At 42.2% G+C, this 19,451-nt stretch overlaps 1 protein-coding gene across 2 annotated transcripts in view; it reads left to right on the plus strand.

Annotated features, from left to right (window-relative positions):
* Positions 1-5,133: 5,133 nt before the first annotated feature.
* eepd1 (endonuclease/exonuclease/phosphatase family domain containing 1) overlaps positions 5,134-19,451 on the plus strand; it is a 30,463-nt gene continuing 16,145 nt past the window's right edge. The window contains exons 1-2 of one of the 2 annotated variants that reach the window (XM_069516644.1): positions 5,134-5,395; positions 5,500-6,427. In XM_069516644.1, the coding sequence (XP_069372745.1) occupies positions 5,583-6,427 (845 nt within the window). In that variant the 5' untranslated portion in view covers positions 5,134-5,395; positions 5,500-5,582. Of the gene's footprint in view, positions 5,396-5,429; positions 6,428-19,451 lie in introns of those variants that run through there. The other variant, XM_069516645.1, reaches the window with a different exon arrangement.

A 19,451-nucleotide genomic window follows, 5' to 3' on the forward strand; every position in this document is an offset into this window, starting at 1 on the left:
TTCAGGGGGGTGTTGAGGATTCTTCTTTGTAAGGATTATTTAGGAGGTTACTGGGGATCACTGAGAGGATTCTAGGTATCCTTTACTGTAGTCTTGGGAGTTTCACATGTAAGATAACAGGGTCCCGAGGGTTCTTGGCAGGGATACTTTGGGTGGTTCTTACCCTGGACTTAGATACAACATTTATTGTATAAAATATTAACCTTCATATTTGCAAATATGCCTGCTGAGCTGAAATAGGTTCTCCCTAATATCCTAAAAGACACGTGACAAAGTGGAATTAAAAGGTTATTTTTGTGTTCATATAGAAATGTTCTAGTCTTATCGACCGCTTTACAGTACAAGTCACACATTCATCAAGCCTTTCTATTCACAACAGTGTTTCTATCACACACCATTCCTACGCTGTCGCTACAGCCGTCAGGGGTGATCTGGGGTTCGGTGCCCGAGGAAACATTAGAATGCAGACCGATCCACGACCCTTTGGTTAGTGGATGATCCTCTCTACCTCCTGAGCAACAGCCACCACTTTAGAAAAAGTATTTTCCCTAGTTGGTTGTTCTTGTTACATTTAGACCATTCTGGGACGCTCCCTGCTAAAATCCTCTTCACAGGAACGGTGTTGCTAAGAAACAAGCTTGGGTCCATGTTTACTTCCTGTCTACAGTCGAACAGGAGATGAATGTTTGACTGTTAAGGATGTTTATTATTCCAAGTGTTACATTTGAATAAGATTAACGTGCAGAGTTCCCAAAGACAGTTCCAGGAGTATCAAGTATTGTATCAAACCACATTTCTCATTTAAAAGAAAAAAAAAGTATTGATGTAACCTTAGAATTCTTTCCCTCAGGCTTATTCAAACAAAAGCTGAACCCTTTGGACTCACAGTTGCTCTGTGGAGTATAAACACACACACGCTGCTGCACCACAGCATCACGCCACAGTCTTCCCATCCAGGCAGCTCGTCAGCTTCGGTCTCGACTCTTGCCGATTGGTCTGCCGTGCCCTCGGGTCACACAGGTGAACACACTCAGCCAATTGCAGAGATGTACATTAAACCTAATTTGTCAACCCACATGACGATGCAATTCTTCTTGGGGCCCCGAAACACAAAGGACTCTGCTCTGACTGCCTCAAAGGGATTTGCCCTCGTATAGAAAATGATCTGTTATAACAAAGTGCCTTTTCTATTCTTGATCACCACTCAAAGCTCTTTATAGTACAGTTTATTGCCATTCACACACACACACATACATTCATACAGTGTATGTCATCTATGGGCAGCACTTTTTCTATGAGGGGCAATATAGGGTTCAGTATCTTGCCCAAGGACACTTCGGCATGCAGATGGGGAAACTGGGATCAAACCACCGACCCTCTGGTTTCCACCGCTCTACCCCCTCAGCCACAGCACACTCTTTTCCATAACCTAACATAAGTCTTCACTCTACTGGGGCAAAAGCTCATACTGTCAAGACCTAAAGGATCAGTATTATTACACAACAGGCAGAAGAAGGTGAAGAACATGAATCTTAAAGGTTCAGTCTGTACGATTTAGGTGAAAGGGATCTATTGGCAGAAATTTAATGTAGAATAATTCTCCTGATGTTTTCACTAGTTCATTTAATCTAAATTGTATGAATTGTAGTTTTCTTTTCCCCAGAAAAGGCCCTTTATATTTAAATACTTTATATTTACATCGATGGGACCCTCTCTATGGAGGCCGCCATGTTTTTAACATTAGTCCAGACTGAACAAACTAAACACCTTTTGAGTTTTTATGACAACTGAAGCTACCACAGGTTCTTTTTCATGTTTGGAAGGAGAGGGTGAGGTGAGGGGTGTTCAGCAGCAACATGCAACTTCAACACTAGATATATATATAATTCTACACACTGAACCTTTAATTACCATCATATTCTTCAAATTCAAATCACTGTAAAATTAAAATCCTCTTAATTTCTTTGGATGTGGATCAAACTCCAGAATCATTCCCGTTTTCCTTTTGTAATTTTAATTAATTCTGTTTTGAGTCTTTTTGTCCGTTGCTGCCTCTGGGCTTGATCTTTATCCATGTTGCATAAGCAGTGAGGTCAGGCAGAGGTGACAATGTCCAGTATTCAACCCATGGGGCATCCAGGCTGCAAATAGAGTTGTGAGGTGAAGAGTGTCTTATCCTCTCACTATCATGTGAGGATCATGTTACACAGCTGACTGACTGCATCAAATAATGTATATCTGTCAGTACCTGGGATCCAGGTCATTAGTTGCTAATTTAGCATTTCTTCCATTTGACAAGGTGAACAGAGTGCACACACACAAGTACATACACAACAGTCCCGAGTAAGACAACATCATTAAAACCACCTTTACTAAATAATGAATCTAGACTCTCCCATCATGCACAAGAATTCTTGGTAGTCAGTTACAGCAACCTCCAAACAACCTTTTTATCTTTATAAGATATTCTATACAACTCATTAAAACCCATCGGAACTTCACATAAGCCTGCAAAACCACATCAAGAACCCTTGTTATAAATCTGTAATCCCCCTGAAGCTACACATCCTAATTTAAGATCATCGGGACCTCAGAGTTTTTTTTCACCCATCTCCTCAGTAACTCAAATTGGGGGTAACAGAAACTACTGGAAACTCCTTAAGAACACTTAGAAACCCTTAGAAACCTGGAGCCATTAAACTCTCCTGCAATCCCATTTCAATTGTAGCCAAAACCACTATTGATTAACTTAAAACCCCACCACCTGGCTACAACTCACACAAGGAACTCATAGAACCAATCAAGAACTGCAGGAGCTCCTTGATCTCAGGAACTACTGTGACCTAGACTCTTAAAAGAACCACTGGATCTCCTAGCTGGAGCTATTTAAGAACATCTTCTTCTGAATACTCTTAAGAACTAACAAAAAAAGTATGCATTCAAAAAGAACTTAAAGGTCCAGTGTGTAAGATTTAGGTGAAAGGGATCTATTGGCAGATATTTAATGTCAAATAATCCTCATGATGTTTTCACTAGTGCGTTTCATCTAAATTGTATAAATTGTAGTTTTCTTTACCCCAGAAAAGACCCTTTATATTTAAATACTTTATATTTACATCAAGAGGACCCTCTCTGTGGAGGCCGCCATGTTTTTTACATTAGTCCAGACTGGACAAACTAAACACCTTTTGAGTTTTTATGAAAACTGAAGCTACCACAGGTTCTTTTTCATGTTTGGAAGGAGAGGGTGAGGTGAGGGGTGTTCAGCTGCAACATGCAACTTCAACACTAGATATGACAAAATTCTACACACTGTACCTTGTCCACATTGTGGTTAGAAATCATCAATGTCCCCCAAGAATATGTGCAACCACATCAAGAAGCCACCAAGTGCCACAAAACCAACAAAAAGAGTCCCTGAAACCCCTTCAGGACCACATAATCCTCTTAAGACCCTGTACATGTGCTTCAGGAAGCCCTGCAATCTTCTTAAGGGATATATTCAAGGCAGTGGGATTTATGCTGTTAATAATGAATCATCCAGACTGTGAATGAGACGTTCTTAACACCATTACAGAAGAGAAAAAGCATTCAGTTAAAGGGTAATCACTGGCTTTGTTGATAACGACTGAAGTCAAAGCATGTGTCTTGTCTGAAATACAAAGTATAATACTGCACTGATTCAATCAGACAGGATCAGAGCGGAAGGAGTCAGAGTGCTAATTACATTTCTGCAACAATTGATGCCACAGTGAAGCAGTGAATGCTTTCACCACTTGCATCACATCTATATTTCATGTCTATGGTGACAAATAACATTTGATTACCATACCCGGAGCAACAGGAGGGCATTGCATACTTTCAAAATAAAAGCCAGATTGACAAGTAACCATTTCATTTTCTTCAGGCAAATAAATAAATAAATCCAAGGTACATATATGAAAGCATACCCGAGTGGAAAATACTCACATTGTCTTCATTCATGATTGTTAGAGTTTTTAATTACTGTAGTGTGAATTGATTAACATTAGAACAATTGTCTCCTATGGAGGCCCAAACGTGACTTGGGAAAAAAAATAAAATAATATATTTATATATATAAATAAACACCTAAATAGATAATAGCTCAATAAATAAATGAATTGAATTTGAATATTACTTTTTTGTGTTGAATTCAATTTCCAGTAGCAGAATTGGCAATACATGTAGAATCTAATGTGATTAGAATCTAGCAATTACAAGTACAGATACAATTACAAAATGTGGAAAGTTGTAAATATGGTAATAACTGAATAATAATAATAAATTAATTACGTATTTCTATTTACTTCTTTTTGGGCAACCTTTAAATGTATTGATTTATTTTCACTTCAGGCACATTTTGAACATACAAGGCACCTTTTTTTGTTTATTTATTTATTTAACTCCCACAGTCTCTCTGAGCATTAAACCTACAGACAAGATAAGCTCGACTTTATTAAAATTTTAAGACGTGAATTATTGTGCCAGCTTGCTCAGAGATTACACTTACAGTGCAATTTACAATCGATTGAATATGACAAATATACGTGAAAATAGAAATATAAAGTGTTTACAGAGTAAATGCTGAACCAAACCAAGTGCAAATAGCAATAGAAACAAAAATAAAAAAAAGTTACTTTAGACACTAAACCACTACTAAAGTGGCAAAAGAAGTAGTAATCGTTGATAAATAGGAGTAGGTAAAATGGAAGTAACATTGCACATGATATAGAACACAATAGGATGCTTAGCATTGTACTATTACACATGAATAATAATGTTACACGTGAAAAAAAAGTAACATTGCACATGAATACCATATTGGAAAGGAAAAAAAAACTAGTAAACAACAAAGCAATATCGCACATGAAAAAAAAAATATATATAGCAGATTAATAGTAATATTGCACATATTATACTGTATTGCACATGAAAAACTGCAATACTGTATTATACATGAATAGAAAAAATTGCACATGAAAAGTTCAAGTAATATTGCACATAGTGTTATTTATAGTGCATTATTTAAATGCTCATGGTATTTGGCACCGTGCGTTCGCTCGTTGACTTTACTCAACGTGACGCGTGGTGTCGCTTTTACTTTGAAAAACAACGTGATGATTTCCGGTGTTTGCCTCTGTGTGACTTGGAGGAGATGGTTGTAAAGTGCGCGTGTCCAGCAACGCAGCGTTGGAGGGCAAAGTCTGCGGGGTCGTGCGTATTCGGATCTTCCTCTGAGGACACAGGCTTCAGCTGCAGGCGGAGCAGCGACCAGCTGATCCGGGGTGTGCGCGTGTGTGTGTGCGTGTGTGTGTGTGTGTGTGTGTGGACACATGCAGCATGTAGCCGGGGGCCGGAGGATCTCTGATGTGTGGTGCGTATAGAGCAGCTGTAACCTATTTGAGAGCGATGCTGTCAGAACCTGTGTGTGAACCTGCGTGACTCTCACTCCTCCTGTCTGCGTCATGGTTGTTTCAGCCCGTCCTCTCTCTGTCTCTGCCGTGGCCCAGCGTCTCCTCCCGACCGCCGCACTCACCGAGCCCCGGTGACCCGCTCCAGCCATGGGTGGGAGTCTGGGCTGCCACCGCTCCATTCCCAAGGACCCCACGGACTTCAGCTGCGGGAAGCGCAAATTCAGCGCGGCGTGCAACTTCGGCCACATCCTGGTGAACCAGGAGCGGCTTAACATCAACACGGCCACCGAGGAGGAACTCATGACCCTGCCGGGAGTCAACCGCACTGTTGCGCAGAACATCGTGGAGTACCGGGACTGTATCGGCGGGTTTAAGAAGGTGGAGGACCTGGCTCTAGTCAGCGGCATTGGAGCCACCAAACTGGAGGTGATCAAACTGGAAATATGCGTCTCGAGCAGGACCAGTTCGTCCCAGCACTCCCCGTCCTCCCTGCGCAAAGACCTGGATCACCAGCCCTGCACGGGGATTAACATCAACACCGCCACCCCGGCGCAGCTCATGAGCATCCGCGGAATCACGGAGAAGATAGCCAAGAACATCGTGGTGTACCGGGCGGAGAACGGCCCGTTCAAAAACATCGAGGACCTGGTGAGGGTCACCCACATCAACAGCTCCCTGCTGGACAGGATCCGCTTCCAGGTGTATGTGGAGCGCTCCAGGGCGCCGTCCACCAACACCAACGGGGGGCTGACCTGCACCAAGTCCCACCCGAGCCCGACTTCATTAAGCTTCAGGAGCGACGACCTGGACCTCCCGCCCGGAGGACCGACCCAAATCATCTCTGTGCGGCCCAACGTGGAGCCCCCGCCGGGGATGCGGGACGGGAAGCCCGTGGTGCGTCTGGGCACCTGGAGCCTGCAGGGCTGCTCCTGTGACAAGGCCAACAACCCGGGGGTCAAAGAGGTGGTGTGCATGACCCTGCTGGAGAATGAGTGAGTAGCTTTATCTTCACTAACTCTTGAACTTCAGGTGAGGTGGATGGTTGTGTCACAGCCTGTAGCCACCAACAGGGAGGCCAAAGTTTTGATATCAAGGTAACGCAGCTTTCAAAACTCTTCGAAAAACATGAATTCACATTTTTTATTTAATGAACTTAAATACTTTATTACTAATGAATACAATAAATATGCTCAAGTATTAATAACTAAAATAAAGCTTTTCAAGTTACTGAAAGAGCCCAGGAAACATTAAAGTGTACAATTCGCTGACCATATCAAATATGAAGGCATATAAAATATTAGTATCAGTTTTCAGTGTCAATATTAGCCACTGAACCAATCAATTATTTAATGGCTCGATAAATATCTTTATGAGAGGAGCTGATTGTAAGTTAATAGATACAGATCTGTGGAGGTTTGCTGATTCGGTTCTGTTTGGATCAGGACATCTCAAAGTATGATTCAAATGTTGCGGGCCAGCAGCAATCAGCCCGTCTTGCTCTTCCCACCTTTAACAGTTCCATCAGAGCCACATGGATTAATGTCTGGCTCAGGTGCCTGTGCCACTGTGTGCCAGCTGTCCTCCAGAGAAACAGTCTGCTGCTGCTGCTGCATTGGGATGTTTTAACATAAACACTCTGGAACATTCTGGACTGATCACGTGGGGACCTAATTGTTCACACAGACTAATGCAAACCATTTATCTCCTGAAGAAAAAAAACAGAGATGAGATGCTGTCTGTTGCAGATGATGCTGAGGTGTATTGTGTATTGTGTTGTATATTTGTATAGTTTGGGGGTCTTTGTGTGCATGTGCCCAAAATATAACAGGTGAACCTGGTCATAGGGACACAGTTTTGAAGAAAAACTTTGAATTGGGCAAATATACCAGATAAAATATAAAACTTCATCTGTCCAGCACATATTCCTTGTTAAAAATGTCCACACATATATACATATATATATTTTACCCAAGGTTTATCGATCCAGATCAGAGAATTGGTAGCTCCAGTGAAACCTGTTAATGAAACCATGATGAACCTGCATCAGTGTTTGAAGCCATATACTTTAGTGGAGGACACACAAAGAGCGAGAGAAGCAGCAGGTTTCTGGGGGTAAACCTGTTTTATTGTAACCAGGACGAGCTGAGAGTGTGACGCAGCATCTGACTCTTTCGTTTCGATACTGTTGTTTGACAAGTTTTAACTTGAACAGGAAAATGAGAGAGAAGCGCAGAGAGAGCGCCACCGTCTGTAGTCGGCCAATTAAAAAACGATGGTGTTCTTTTGCCCTGAGTGTGTCTGTGCAGGCTGCAGCTCTGTGCATTCCAGTTCATCAGATAAACCTTGAGAGCAGAGTTTCAGTGTGTGGTTGCACAGTCAATGAATAATGAGATTATACCTGTGGCTCAGGGGTTGGGACGGGCATCCTCAAAAGGTCAGCAGTTTGATCCCACTCTTCCCAAGTCTGCAATTTCCACATGCTGGAGTGTCGTTGGGCAAATTGCACATAGATGCAGTGTATGAATGTGTGAAAGTATAGCTGCACTGTAAAGCACTTTGATTGGTCATGAGGACTGTATCAAATAAAGACCATTTACCATGTTAGGAGATTTGCTTCTCAAGCTTCCCAGCTCACCCTGTCCTCGGGCCTACGATGGCTTTGCATGCAGTGTTACACAAGATATTTACTTTGTGTGTTCTGGTGACTTTTCATTCGTACTCCGTGTCTTCAGTTTATTCTTTGTACATAATGCACACGTCCCTTGCTGGGTGTGCCTGGAGTTTATTAGTGTCTGTTGGCACCAGGTTTGCCTGTTCCTGGACTGGTGCTGTGCTCTATCCTGCTTGTGCGGTGAGATCGTGACCTGCTTGGTAGGGTGGAGGAGGAGGGTGGGGTCATGAAGGGGCACTTGTTGCATTACATGTTGTTACATCTGAAACCCCGCCTGCCAATTAACATTAGAATCTTCTTCTATGCAGCCATCACATGATCCCAAAGCACTTAATCCTGTTTATTCAAATGGTGACACTGCCATACCAGACTGCATTTGGAAATTTAGTTTGAACCAAAAAATAAACACTTCCTTGAACATGATGACATCCCTTTGCTCTATGTGCCTTAGAATTGCCCTCCGGGAACACAAAGCTGTTTTTAATTTGTATTTAAAGTGGTTGAGTCATCTGCCCCTGGTCATGAATGAATTCGTGGAACTAAAAATAATTTAGAAGGTAATTATGATTTCGGTTGCCATACACATTTTCCCCACACTGCTGACCCACTCAACTCTTCAGTCGCAATTCAGACGCTCTTGAAGTAACTGGTTGTGTGCTTATCCTCACAGTTTATAGGTTTCATTGGCCATGTACGACAAGGTGTCAGAGCTGTCTCTGGCCTTTCTGACACTCTAAGCAGAATTTGACTCCTGCAACAAGCATCCCTTGTCTCACTACACAACAAAATAGACTAACTAGACAAACACACGGCAAGTAACACAAACTTCAAGCGTTTCCGGGGGACACAAAAAAGTGATGAACCCAAATCGATGATATTTTCTCATGTTGCATGTGTTTTCTTGAGTTGCAATGTGTTGACCTCTCAGGGCCACTGTACCATGGTAAGCTCACCCCTAGTTAGCCCTTATCAGAGGCCTTTCTGCTGATTCATGTGGAATCTGTCAGGAAAATTTCACCGTCTGCTGTTTTCCAACACCACTCCAAACCAAAGGAGGGCTGCAGCTATGGATTCATTTTTAGATTCCTTCTGGACTAATCCTTTTGTCTGAATAAAAAATGTCATAAAACAGTAAAAGAAGTAAAAGATCCCAGTCTTCAAATGTCTTCTTTTGTCTGACCAAGAGACCCAAAGATTTTTTCTGTGGCATATGACGGAACAGTAGTTGCGCGACTGTGACACAATCAGTCTCCAGCCTCAGGAGGATGTAGCCACTGAATTGAGACACAGCTAATGAGTGTGCCTGCCCGGAACAGCTACAGCACTGCTTCAAGGATAGGACGACAGTTTCTACTACATTGTTGAACACAGACTGAGGCTTTAAGGTGAATCCATCCCTGATCTCCGTTCAAGATCTCTGTCTTTGATTGGGCCTCGACACAATCAATCACATAAGTCATGCAGCCTCTTCTTGAAGGCAACTTTTCCAGATAACTGTAGTGCTACATGTGACAAGTTATTCCACCTTTTCTTAACCTTGTAAAATGGCGCCATGTCTCTTACAGCAGCTGTAATTGCCTTCCATCTTCATGATTCTATTGCTGCAGGTAAATGCCTCTTGAGTTTGGACTTTGTTTAGAGCTCTCAACTGCACTTTCATGGCTCTCAGACTCTCTCTAATACGGTTTGACATAATTAGGTGGTAAAAGGTTAGTGGTGTCAGTTGTGTGGACTGCTCTGTGGTATTAAAATTCAAAGTACAGTGTTCTAGCCAGGAGGTTTTATACCCAAAACACCTCCATGCAACACAAGTAGTGCCTCTTTTGGGTATGAGCTCCTCATTTTGTCTTTAAAATAATAATAATAATTGAATTTGGTGCCTTTCAAGAGACCCAAGGACGCTTTACAGGTGTCAGTGGGGACAAACAGAGAAAAGAAAGTAATTTGCACAAAAACAGGACAGACATAAACAGCACTAATGGCAGGGTGGAGCGTTAATCTTGGAGTCCTTCTCCTGTTCTGTCAGATTCACTCTCCTCCATGTTGTTTGTGTTGCCTCCATGTTGCTTTCCCACCTGCGTCCATAGGAGAACGCAAAGAGCCAGCCAAACAATGAAAAATATTTCCTTTACCAGTTTGGTAGATGGCACTGTGAAATAAATCTAAGTGCCAGAAAACAGGTCAAGTGGACTTGGCTGAGTTTCTTGAAGACGCTTCACCTCTCATCCAAGAGGCTTCTTCAGCTCTAACTGACTACTGGGAGTCCCAGGTATTTAACTTGTAGGGTCGTTAGGAGTCGTTGAGGTTACCTGAGAGGCTGGACCCACCCTGCTGCTGGTTTCGTCGGTAGTCGTATGGAGGTGGTCGAGAGTCATTGTTCCCCCCGCCCCCTGTGAGCCATGTTTCCTAAGGTGTGAATTGTAGTGAAACTTCCTGGGGAAGGAAGTCAAGACTGTTGTATGTTGCTGATAGGTGGTGTCTTAAACCTCCTCCTCTGTTAAGACATGGTTTCTCTAGTGTGACATAGATGACTTCCTTCACTCCTCTTTCAAACCATCTGTCTTTAGATGTAGGTGGACTGCTGAGTTTTTGTGAAGGGAAAAAAGCAGCAATATGAAATGACAGATTTGGGCACAATCTGAATATTTTCACACTTTCAAGTCAAATTGTTGGAAATGAACAGAAACAGCTCTGGCTAGTCTTTCATTGATGAGTTATTGTGAGTTCAAGCACATTTAGATGAAGCACTTTGTTGGCCTGTGTTACTCTGACTAGTGATTAGTTCGAGGCAACAAAACATTTAAAATTTACGGAAAGGAGGTACTGTCATGAATTTTCATTAAGCCACCAATTTCCACTTGAACAAGAAGTGACTTCAAGGTGTGTTTTGATAAGAAATGTCAGATTACATTTGGCACCAGGTCAGATTTTCTCCCGTCCCCTTCCCTCCCAAGCAATTTGTACCAACGTCAACGCCCATGATAGGGTTGGGACTGTTATGGAGAAGGATGCTGTGGAGGAGATACAGTGTGTTTGCACAGCTTGGCCTCGGCTGTGTGAGCGATCACAAGGCGGCTGAGTTTACACACTTCCTGGCTTTCCTCCAGGCACAAGCAGAGAGCTTTGAGAGTTCAATGAACTTCTGCTTACCGAAGGTTACACCGCAATCTGCGATCAGCCTCCACAGACTCCCGAGCCTGCTGATGTTAGCGGGCCTGTCGTCAGCCTCACACACCATGCAGGAGGGAAGTGAAAGAGCTGCCACTAGGCTCTGCAGACGGGGTTAACAAGGATCAAGGAGGGAATGTGAGCTGACAGCACCTCACTAGCCTCAGAGAAAATGTAGCTGCAGTGGTGAACAGCTATGTTACTGTCAAATCTGCTCCTGGAATTTCTGAATGACAGTTTGTAGGACTTTTCTGTTTCGTGCTTCTTTTCTTGTCTCACACAGAGGAATTCAGCTGTCTTGTTTTTAACATCTCAGGCTTGCTTTGAAGTGCTGGATTATAGCATGAACTCTTAATTCACGAAGACAACTTTGCACCACATATCCACATGATTCCCCTAGGCACTGTGAGCTGTCCCATTTACATTTTGCTTGGTAAACGAATGAGGCATAACATGTTAAACACTGAGCTTTACTCAGGTGATGTCAGGTGATTTTTAAAGACTCTGACATCAGTGCAAACAGTGGATAGAGGAGAGGCTGGAGGTAAATAACAGAAAGAACTGAAGAGTTGTGGGTGAGCTGATCATGATCCAGTGGAGGGTGGCAGGGCATAAAATAATCGCTCATTAATTGTAATCAGGGTGTGAGACAGAGAGAGGGGACATGAGGTGAATTGGGGGGCTGGGTTATGCTAGAAAAGCAGCAGCTTATACACTTAAAAATGAGGATGAAGATATTCAGACTGTCTCCACTGGATAGCATTTATTTTGTTGAATCTAGTCGTTAACATGAAAATGGAGGAAATATTTATGTTAAGAATGAATATGGAGAAATAGATAAGTTCACGGCTCCTGGCAAGCTGTCTCTATTCTGACAAACCAGATCAGAAAATATTGACCTTTCCTTTGAGGCAATTCAGTTTCAATAACATCTCTCACACCTTTGTTGATCAAGTGATCTTCTCTGTTTCTCCTAATCACTGTGTCATATACTGTGAGCATAGATCACTTCCCTAACTGAAGAATCAAGAAGAATTCATGTGGATTTTTTAGATGGAATATCAGTGTCAGTTTCATGTGTGAACAAGCTAAACCCTGAAGCTTAAAGGTTACTCGAGGTTGCTTTCATTTCCCCTTTATTGCCACCATATCAAGTCGTGAGGGTCTGTTTTCAGTGGTGTTGTGTCTGTAGACCTCTGACCTTACTGACAGGGCTGCTGATAGCAGGCGACGGTCGGCTGATTTTGCAGGCAGTGTGGAGAGTTCCTACGAAAAGCCAAAGCATATTTTATTGAAAGGAGACACCATACAAATAGATCTATATCCTCATCCAAGCAGTCATTCATCCTATACACGTCTTTTTGGGAGTTTTATTTTCTTAGTAGGAGGTCCAGGTGAAACGAGGAGGAGAAAACCTATAACACTCATTCACTGTTCAGCCTGTCTCATTTCATATCCCCACCGCTCCTTCATGTCCCATTTGGCTAACAGATGATGGCCCAGCCTGCTCTGTTTACTCTGTAAAGCCTCTTATATGATAATGATATTCCTGGTCTTTGAGGGACAGACATCTTGCTCATCATAGTCTGTCTAATCAGATCTGCGTCTGCTCTTTGTTTAGCTTATCATTGCTCTGCAGAGACTTCAAGCTTATAAAACCATGAGACCAAGGCTCTGAATGGCTGCATTCACACAGAGCATTTGATTCTATTAATTTTCAGAATCATTTCTTGCATAATTCTCCCTTGCGGTTTCTGTCTGTTCTCAGAATCTGTATTTTCTGCTTTTTCACAGTTTGCAGCTGAAGTTTAGATGAAATATCTGTGAATTAATCAGCTTGAGAGCCGCCGGCTTTCATCTACAAAGATGAAGAACCTCCGAACAAACAGCCAATCAGTTTCATCCTAAACATATTTGCATACAACACTTAATGCCACCACTGCATCATATACACATGTTCACACTGATTAACAGCCAGACATAACACCAAGATTAGCTTCTCTGATAAAGTCTCCTTCTTATCCACTGTCTAGAAACAGATCTTGGGGGTGAAAAGTAATTGGTAAATTTACCATTTACTTCAGCGCTTTTCTTGTCTCGTCGACCACTCAAAGGTCTTTACAGTATAAGCAGCAGTCACCTTTCCACACAGCACTACTGTACTGTGCTGCGCCTTCTTCTATCACGCACCTTTCATAGCACAGCCATCTGGGGCAATTTGGGATCGAACCACCGACTTTCTACTATCTCTTAAGTCACAGCTGCTCAGTGCACCCAGTTTTCCTGCTATAAAGGTATACCTGGCTAGTCAGTATAGCACTCTACCTGCACGACCTCTCAGTTCAGATGCTAAATCATGTGCTCAATCATTTCTTCCACTGCTAAGACGATGCGATCTGTCCTCGGCTTGTAAGTTATGGTTCAAAACAAACACGGAGACAAAGAAAAGATTAATTTCAAAAAACACTTGAAGTTTTTGGATTCTTTATCAATAACCACAGTGAGTGACTGTGATGTGGCTGGACTAGCAGTGACCTGAATTGGCTTCATGGAGATTCAGAATCATGAAGCAGTAATGGCATGTCCAGTTGAACAGTCAGCATTAGGTCAGGTTGTGTGTGACTGCAGAAAGGAAACACAACATGCCAAGGACATAATATACACAGTACACACACACACTGTTGTCTTGTTTCGTGTCATTTATACTGTTAACATCTATACTCTGCACAAATGCACATTTCGTTGTTTGCAACTTCCTTGTTCTGCTCTCTAATCGGTTTCTTCGCTTGAATAATCAATTATGTCTCAACAGCATTTCTATGAATTGTTGGCCATTTCTCTTAAACAAACAAGCTTCAGAGTGAAGCAGGCTGTTTTCTCCCGTTTCTTGTCTTTATGCTGAGCTAGGCTAACCACGTCCTGATTCTACATTTAACACATTATTTGGTATCGATCTTCTTACGTCACTCTTGGTTTATCTCCTTGAATTGAACAATAACAAGCTCTGATGAAGTTGCTGGCACAGCGTCAGTACCTGCTATTCATTAACCCTGATCTCATTTGTTTACAGTAATCACACTGAGGGAGCAGCTCATTTTAAGATAGCACAGTGCAAACAGCTCTGCACAGAGCACCTTTCAGTCTTTGATAACATGATGCAAAAAGAGCAGTGGCCCTCCACGGCTTTGTAAGTGAAATTGTAAGACTGTCAACATCCATGCCTGCAAATCTGCATGTTGACTGTAGCCCAGTCCAGCTGTAGAGAGGATGTACCCAACATCTGTGGGTCTGCACAGCAGGCCTGGATTATTAGACACATAATCCAGGCACAGAGTATGGCAGAAGCGTCACACTCTCCTTTAATCCTTCTACACTCTGACATAACAACAATATGAGAAACACACGCAGATGCCTGCTGAATATTTATACTTTCATTCTGATGTGAGCGAACTGGACCTGTCGGACACAGTACGGGGACCGGGAGAGGTTAAGCACAGCGGGGGTGCTGAGGTCGCGAGGACGGGAGGTCTGTGCTGAGCTGACGCAGGGTGTTGGGTGCTCATGTGGAAATTTCCACTGACACAGCACATTACAGTGGGTAAGTTAGGGTGCTGCACAGCGACTCGGCCACTGGAGCCAATACAGTGTTCCCAGTTTCTTCAGTTAGACAAAGCTGATTGTGCTTGTTTGTCTCCTGCTACAGCACTTTAACAGCGAGCAGCAAATCAAAGTGACTTACTGACTCACCACGTTCAATAGTGCAACTCCCGTTTGGTCAAAGACATTGAAACTAAAGATACATTACTTAAGAAGCATCGAATGAGGAGAATTACAGATTGATATGTTTATATTAAAATACAGAGATAGCCAAATGGAGGACTTCTTTTGAGGAGTACATCTTAAAGACACGTTTTGAGTATAAAACAAGGCTCTAAATACATCTGGATTTTCACAGACTTAAGTCTGTCTCTGTGGTTGTATCCAAATGTCCATAATATCTTAGACCACCTCTGCAGTGTGAAGCACCTATGCTACTTTTCTGTATACTCCAAACATACAGTGATTTCTTATCAAAACACTGTTAGTGTAGCTAAAACATGGCTAAATAAACAGATTATGTTTGGCGTTAGCAGGAATTATGCATACAATTTAAATGTCAACTCTGTGGAGATAAATTACTGACAGCATAATCTGGACCTCTGCCTTTATGATTGTTGTTTGACTTGCAAACAATTCTGCTGAAAATATGAGGAGTGTGATTCTACTTGCCCTCATTGTGTTTTTATATATAATATCAGTCTTCAAAGTATAAGATCACTTTGTTGCTGCAATACCTAATATCAGCTGAATTACAAATCTTTTATTTTGAAAAATTGTGCACTTTGGGGATTGCGACACAGAATGTACTGTATAAAAAAACAGCAGGTCAGCAAATCATTCAAACTTATTTATGAACCACACTCTTGATAAAGCAAATTCTGTTTCATTTAATGAAAAAGATGTAAAATCTTTCTTGTAGATAAACCAGGTAGGATGATAACAGAGTTTTCTAACTTCACTCTGCAACGTAGACAGTTTTACAAAAATCTCTGCACACACAATACAAATGACTACATTTTAGTAAAGAAATTATTTTACATCGTCTCATATTATTTAAATACTGTTTACATGTTGACAACATCCTCGTATAAACCCTGCTAGTTATTATCAAATATATTTTATTACGTGGCCTCACAAAACGTACAGTGCAGTTCAACTCATTTTGATGGTAATGCATGTCTGCTTATGTATAAAACCTTTATGAACATTTTGAATAATAACCTGTTGGTGATCGGGGGAACTGGGAAGTAGAGCCCAACAGAAGAACAGATTTCTCTTTTAGCTGAAGTTCAAATTTGAAAAACTCAAAAGCGGCTGTACAGTGATTTGAAGTGAAAACCCCTCAAAACAGAAACTCATTTATCATCACTGTCAGCGCCCCGCCACACAGTGTACCGTTTAAATGTGTGATGCAGTGGTAACTGCCGCCTCGGGCCCTTTCCTCATTCAGTGGCAGAAAATCCTCAAATCTGTTCTTCATGTTCAAGGTCACCTCTCTGCTTCTGCTGCTTGTTACGCAACTTGGTGTGCTGCTGATTTCCCTCAGCCCGACAAACGTTGAATCAGACACTCGTGGTTTAGCCTCATCACACCACGTTTCTGTTTGCATAGCGGCAGTCTGTGTTGTCACGGTGACACTAACAGATTAGGCTGGATGTCAGGAAGTCTCTCTTTAATCTTTGTTGGTATTTCTGCACTTGTGTGTGTCTGTTTTATTTTTATTTCCTCTAAAAATAATTTGGGGTCTGGATTATCTCCTGCAGACACCACTCTGACCTCCTGAAGGGATGAAAGTTACAATCAAAGCGGGATGGGGACTGGGGATTTTAACAGTTACTTTCACCGTGCAGAGCGATCACACCTACAGAAGAGACCTGTGAGTGTAGGCCTGTGTGTTCCGACAACAGGAGTGAGTTTCTGATCACAAAGGCGACAGTGTTAAGTACAGAATGTCAGGCTCTTCGGCTGAATGGGGTAGAAAAAAATGGATTTGCAGAAAACTGCAGTAAGGATTAACGATTGAGTTGCTCCATTTCTGTCTAAGAGTCTCTGTTGTATTGTTATGTAAAGAGTTTCTGAACCATTTTCAGGCTTCTTGTTTTAGCCTGGATTAGTCTTTGCTGTGTCTGTAGTTAATACTGTGAATAATCTCTAAACATACACTGCTGGGTCGAAACATTATGACCTCCCCCTCTATAATAAGCTGTCGGTGTTTCACCTGCCACCAGAACAGCTCCAAACCACAGAGGCATGGACTCTACGAGACATCTGAAGGTGCCTTGTGCAATCAAGTACAAGATGTTATCAGCCGATCCTATTAAATCCTGGAAGTCGCAAGGTGAAACTGCCGCAGGCGAGACTTGTTCCGGCACGTCCGGTCTCTGATATGTGGATTCTCCCTCGTCTGACCGTGATCCGGAAAACCCCTCTGCTAACAGGAGCGTCACACGAGCTCTGACCCTAGCTGACAGCAGGAATGTGTATGAACCATCACTCACATGCCCACATGTGTGCATGTTTCCACATGTGAGCAAGCAACCAGAGACCTATATGTCAGAACATTGCTCTGTAGTGCTTCAGTGGCCAGATACGTCACCAGGTACCTTTAATCATCTAATTTCCCTGAAACAAGACGGATACACTGTTCATTAAAGTTGTTGTTTGTTTCTCTGCCATTGTTGGTCATTGGATCAATTGTGTCCTTAAAGTAGATGCCAAAAATCTATGTAATATCTAAATATCCTCACTAATAGTGAGTTCTATCAAACACTGAACAGTACATGGCTTCAGATTTACAAGCTTTAGTCTTGTCCAATGAATTGTCGTGTGTTTGGAACATATAGACAGAAAAGTAGTTAACAAAGCACATCTGTTCTGAATAAGAACACCTCTAACAAATGCAAACTCATTGGAATTCATGACTACTTCAAAGTAGTTGCTTTTAAAAATACATTTCACATGACATTAAGCATTAGGAGCATATCTCCACAGATCAGGATCTACTCTCAGGTCTTCATCTATCACCTGCTGTGGTGTGTTGAATATGCATCAGCAGCTGCTGCAATTGTAATTCCAGTCACAGTGAGCGGGGGACTGTTTTGTTTCAAGCATTCAGATTTACCCACCTGGCACGAGTCAACAATGTGGCTGTAGAAAGCTCACGTCTTAACTTCTTTCTTAATCACTCCGAGCCATCCTTACTAGTTGTTGTGAACATACATTAATAATACATCAGCTGAAGAAGAGGGTATCAGTGCACGTCACTGTTTGTATCAGTGTGGCTGAATATCAAGTTTGACCCTCTCCTCCTTGAGGGAGACTGTGGATCAGGCGATAGAGGGTCATTCACTCACCAGAAGGTCAGTGGTTCGATCCCCTGCTCCTCCAGTCTGTACTCTGAGGTGTCCTTGGGCAACATATTGAGAGATACTGAACCCCAAAGAAGCACTGCGTACAGAAGCACCATATGAATGGGTGTTTGTGAATGGGTGAATGTGATTGTAAAGAGCTTTGAGCGATCATTGCGAGATATTTAAATATATATATAAATTCCGTCCATTTGCAATTAACTTTAACTTCATTAAATATATTATATTTAACGTCATTCAAACAGATGTGTTTTAGCTGGAAAACTGTGAATCAAGCTCTGATGTGAACAACCAGGCCGGGCTACAGAAATCTAACACACCCTGCTAGTGAACAGTTTCATACACATCAAAACTCTGACACCTACAGTCTTCTGTTGCATCGAATTACACAATCGCTGTAGCTACGAGTTGATCCGCGTTGATACGTCTAATATCCTGTTTACAGGTTTCATGATTTATAGGATGTGGCTTTGTCTAGTTGCAGCGTATTTTAGGCTGTTGGGACGACATTAGTCTTTAACACCACAACCACGAGTCAAAACAATCAGCCTGAGTTGGGCCTTGCCTTCTCACACCATCTGTATTTGCGTCCTGTCCTGAGTCGTCACACGTGATGTGACACCATGTTGTGTATTGCATACGTTGCAAGTTGTGGTCACTTGTCGTAAAAAACTGAAATATGAATGTGAATTATATTCAAATATCTATCTAGACAAGCGTCTTATATGTGTATCGGAATACTGCTAGAAAAATCATATCACGTGACCGTTGACATACGCTTGACCTGCATATTCCTAAGGATATTGCTAGCAAAGACCAGCAACGCTTGTAATTCTCTTCCCATGTCTCATTCACCATTCAGGTAATCAAGGCCGGTGCTAGTTTCTCACAGAAAAGGTTGACCTGACAGGAGTGTGAGGGTACATCAGGACTGATAACGTCTGATAACATCTGCTGTCTGCATCAGCGTCTCCGTTTCTGTTTATCCAGAGCAAAATTCAACCTAAACTAACAGATTTCAAACAGACACAGGGTCAGCAGCGTTTCCAAAAGTCTTTGTTTTAGGGGCTTGAAAAAGCCAGTGTTGTGTGGACATCAAGCATAAGCTCAGATCTGAGTTTTCAAGGCCCACATTAACAGGGTGACCAAATTTTCCACCGTGGAAACATTGTTGAAACAAGGTTCGGCCATTTATAAATCAGACAGATG

The sequence above is a fragment of the Paralichthys olivaceus genome, chromosome 20 (assembly GCF_024713975.1).
Source record: "Paralichthys olivaceus isolate ysfri-2021 chromosome 20, ASM2471397v2, whole genome shotgun sequence".
NCBI lineage: Eukaryota > Metazoa > Chordata > Actinopteri > Pleuronectiformes > Paralichthyidae > Paralichthys > Paralichthys olivaceus.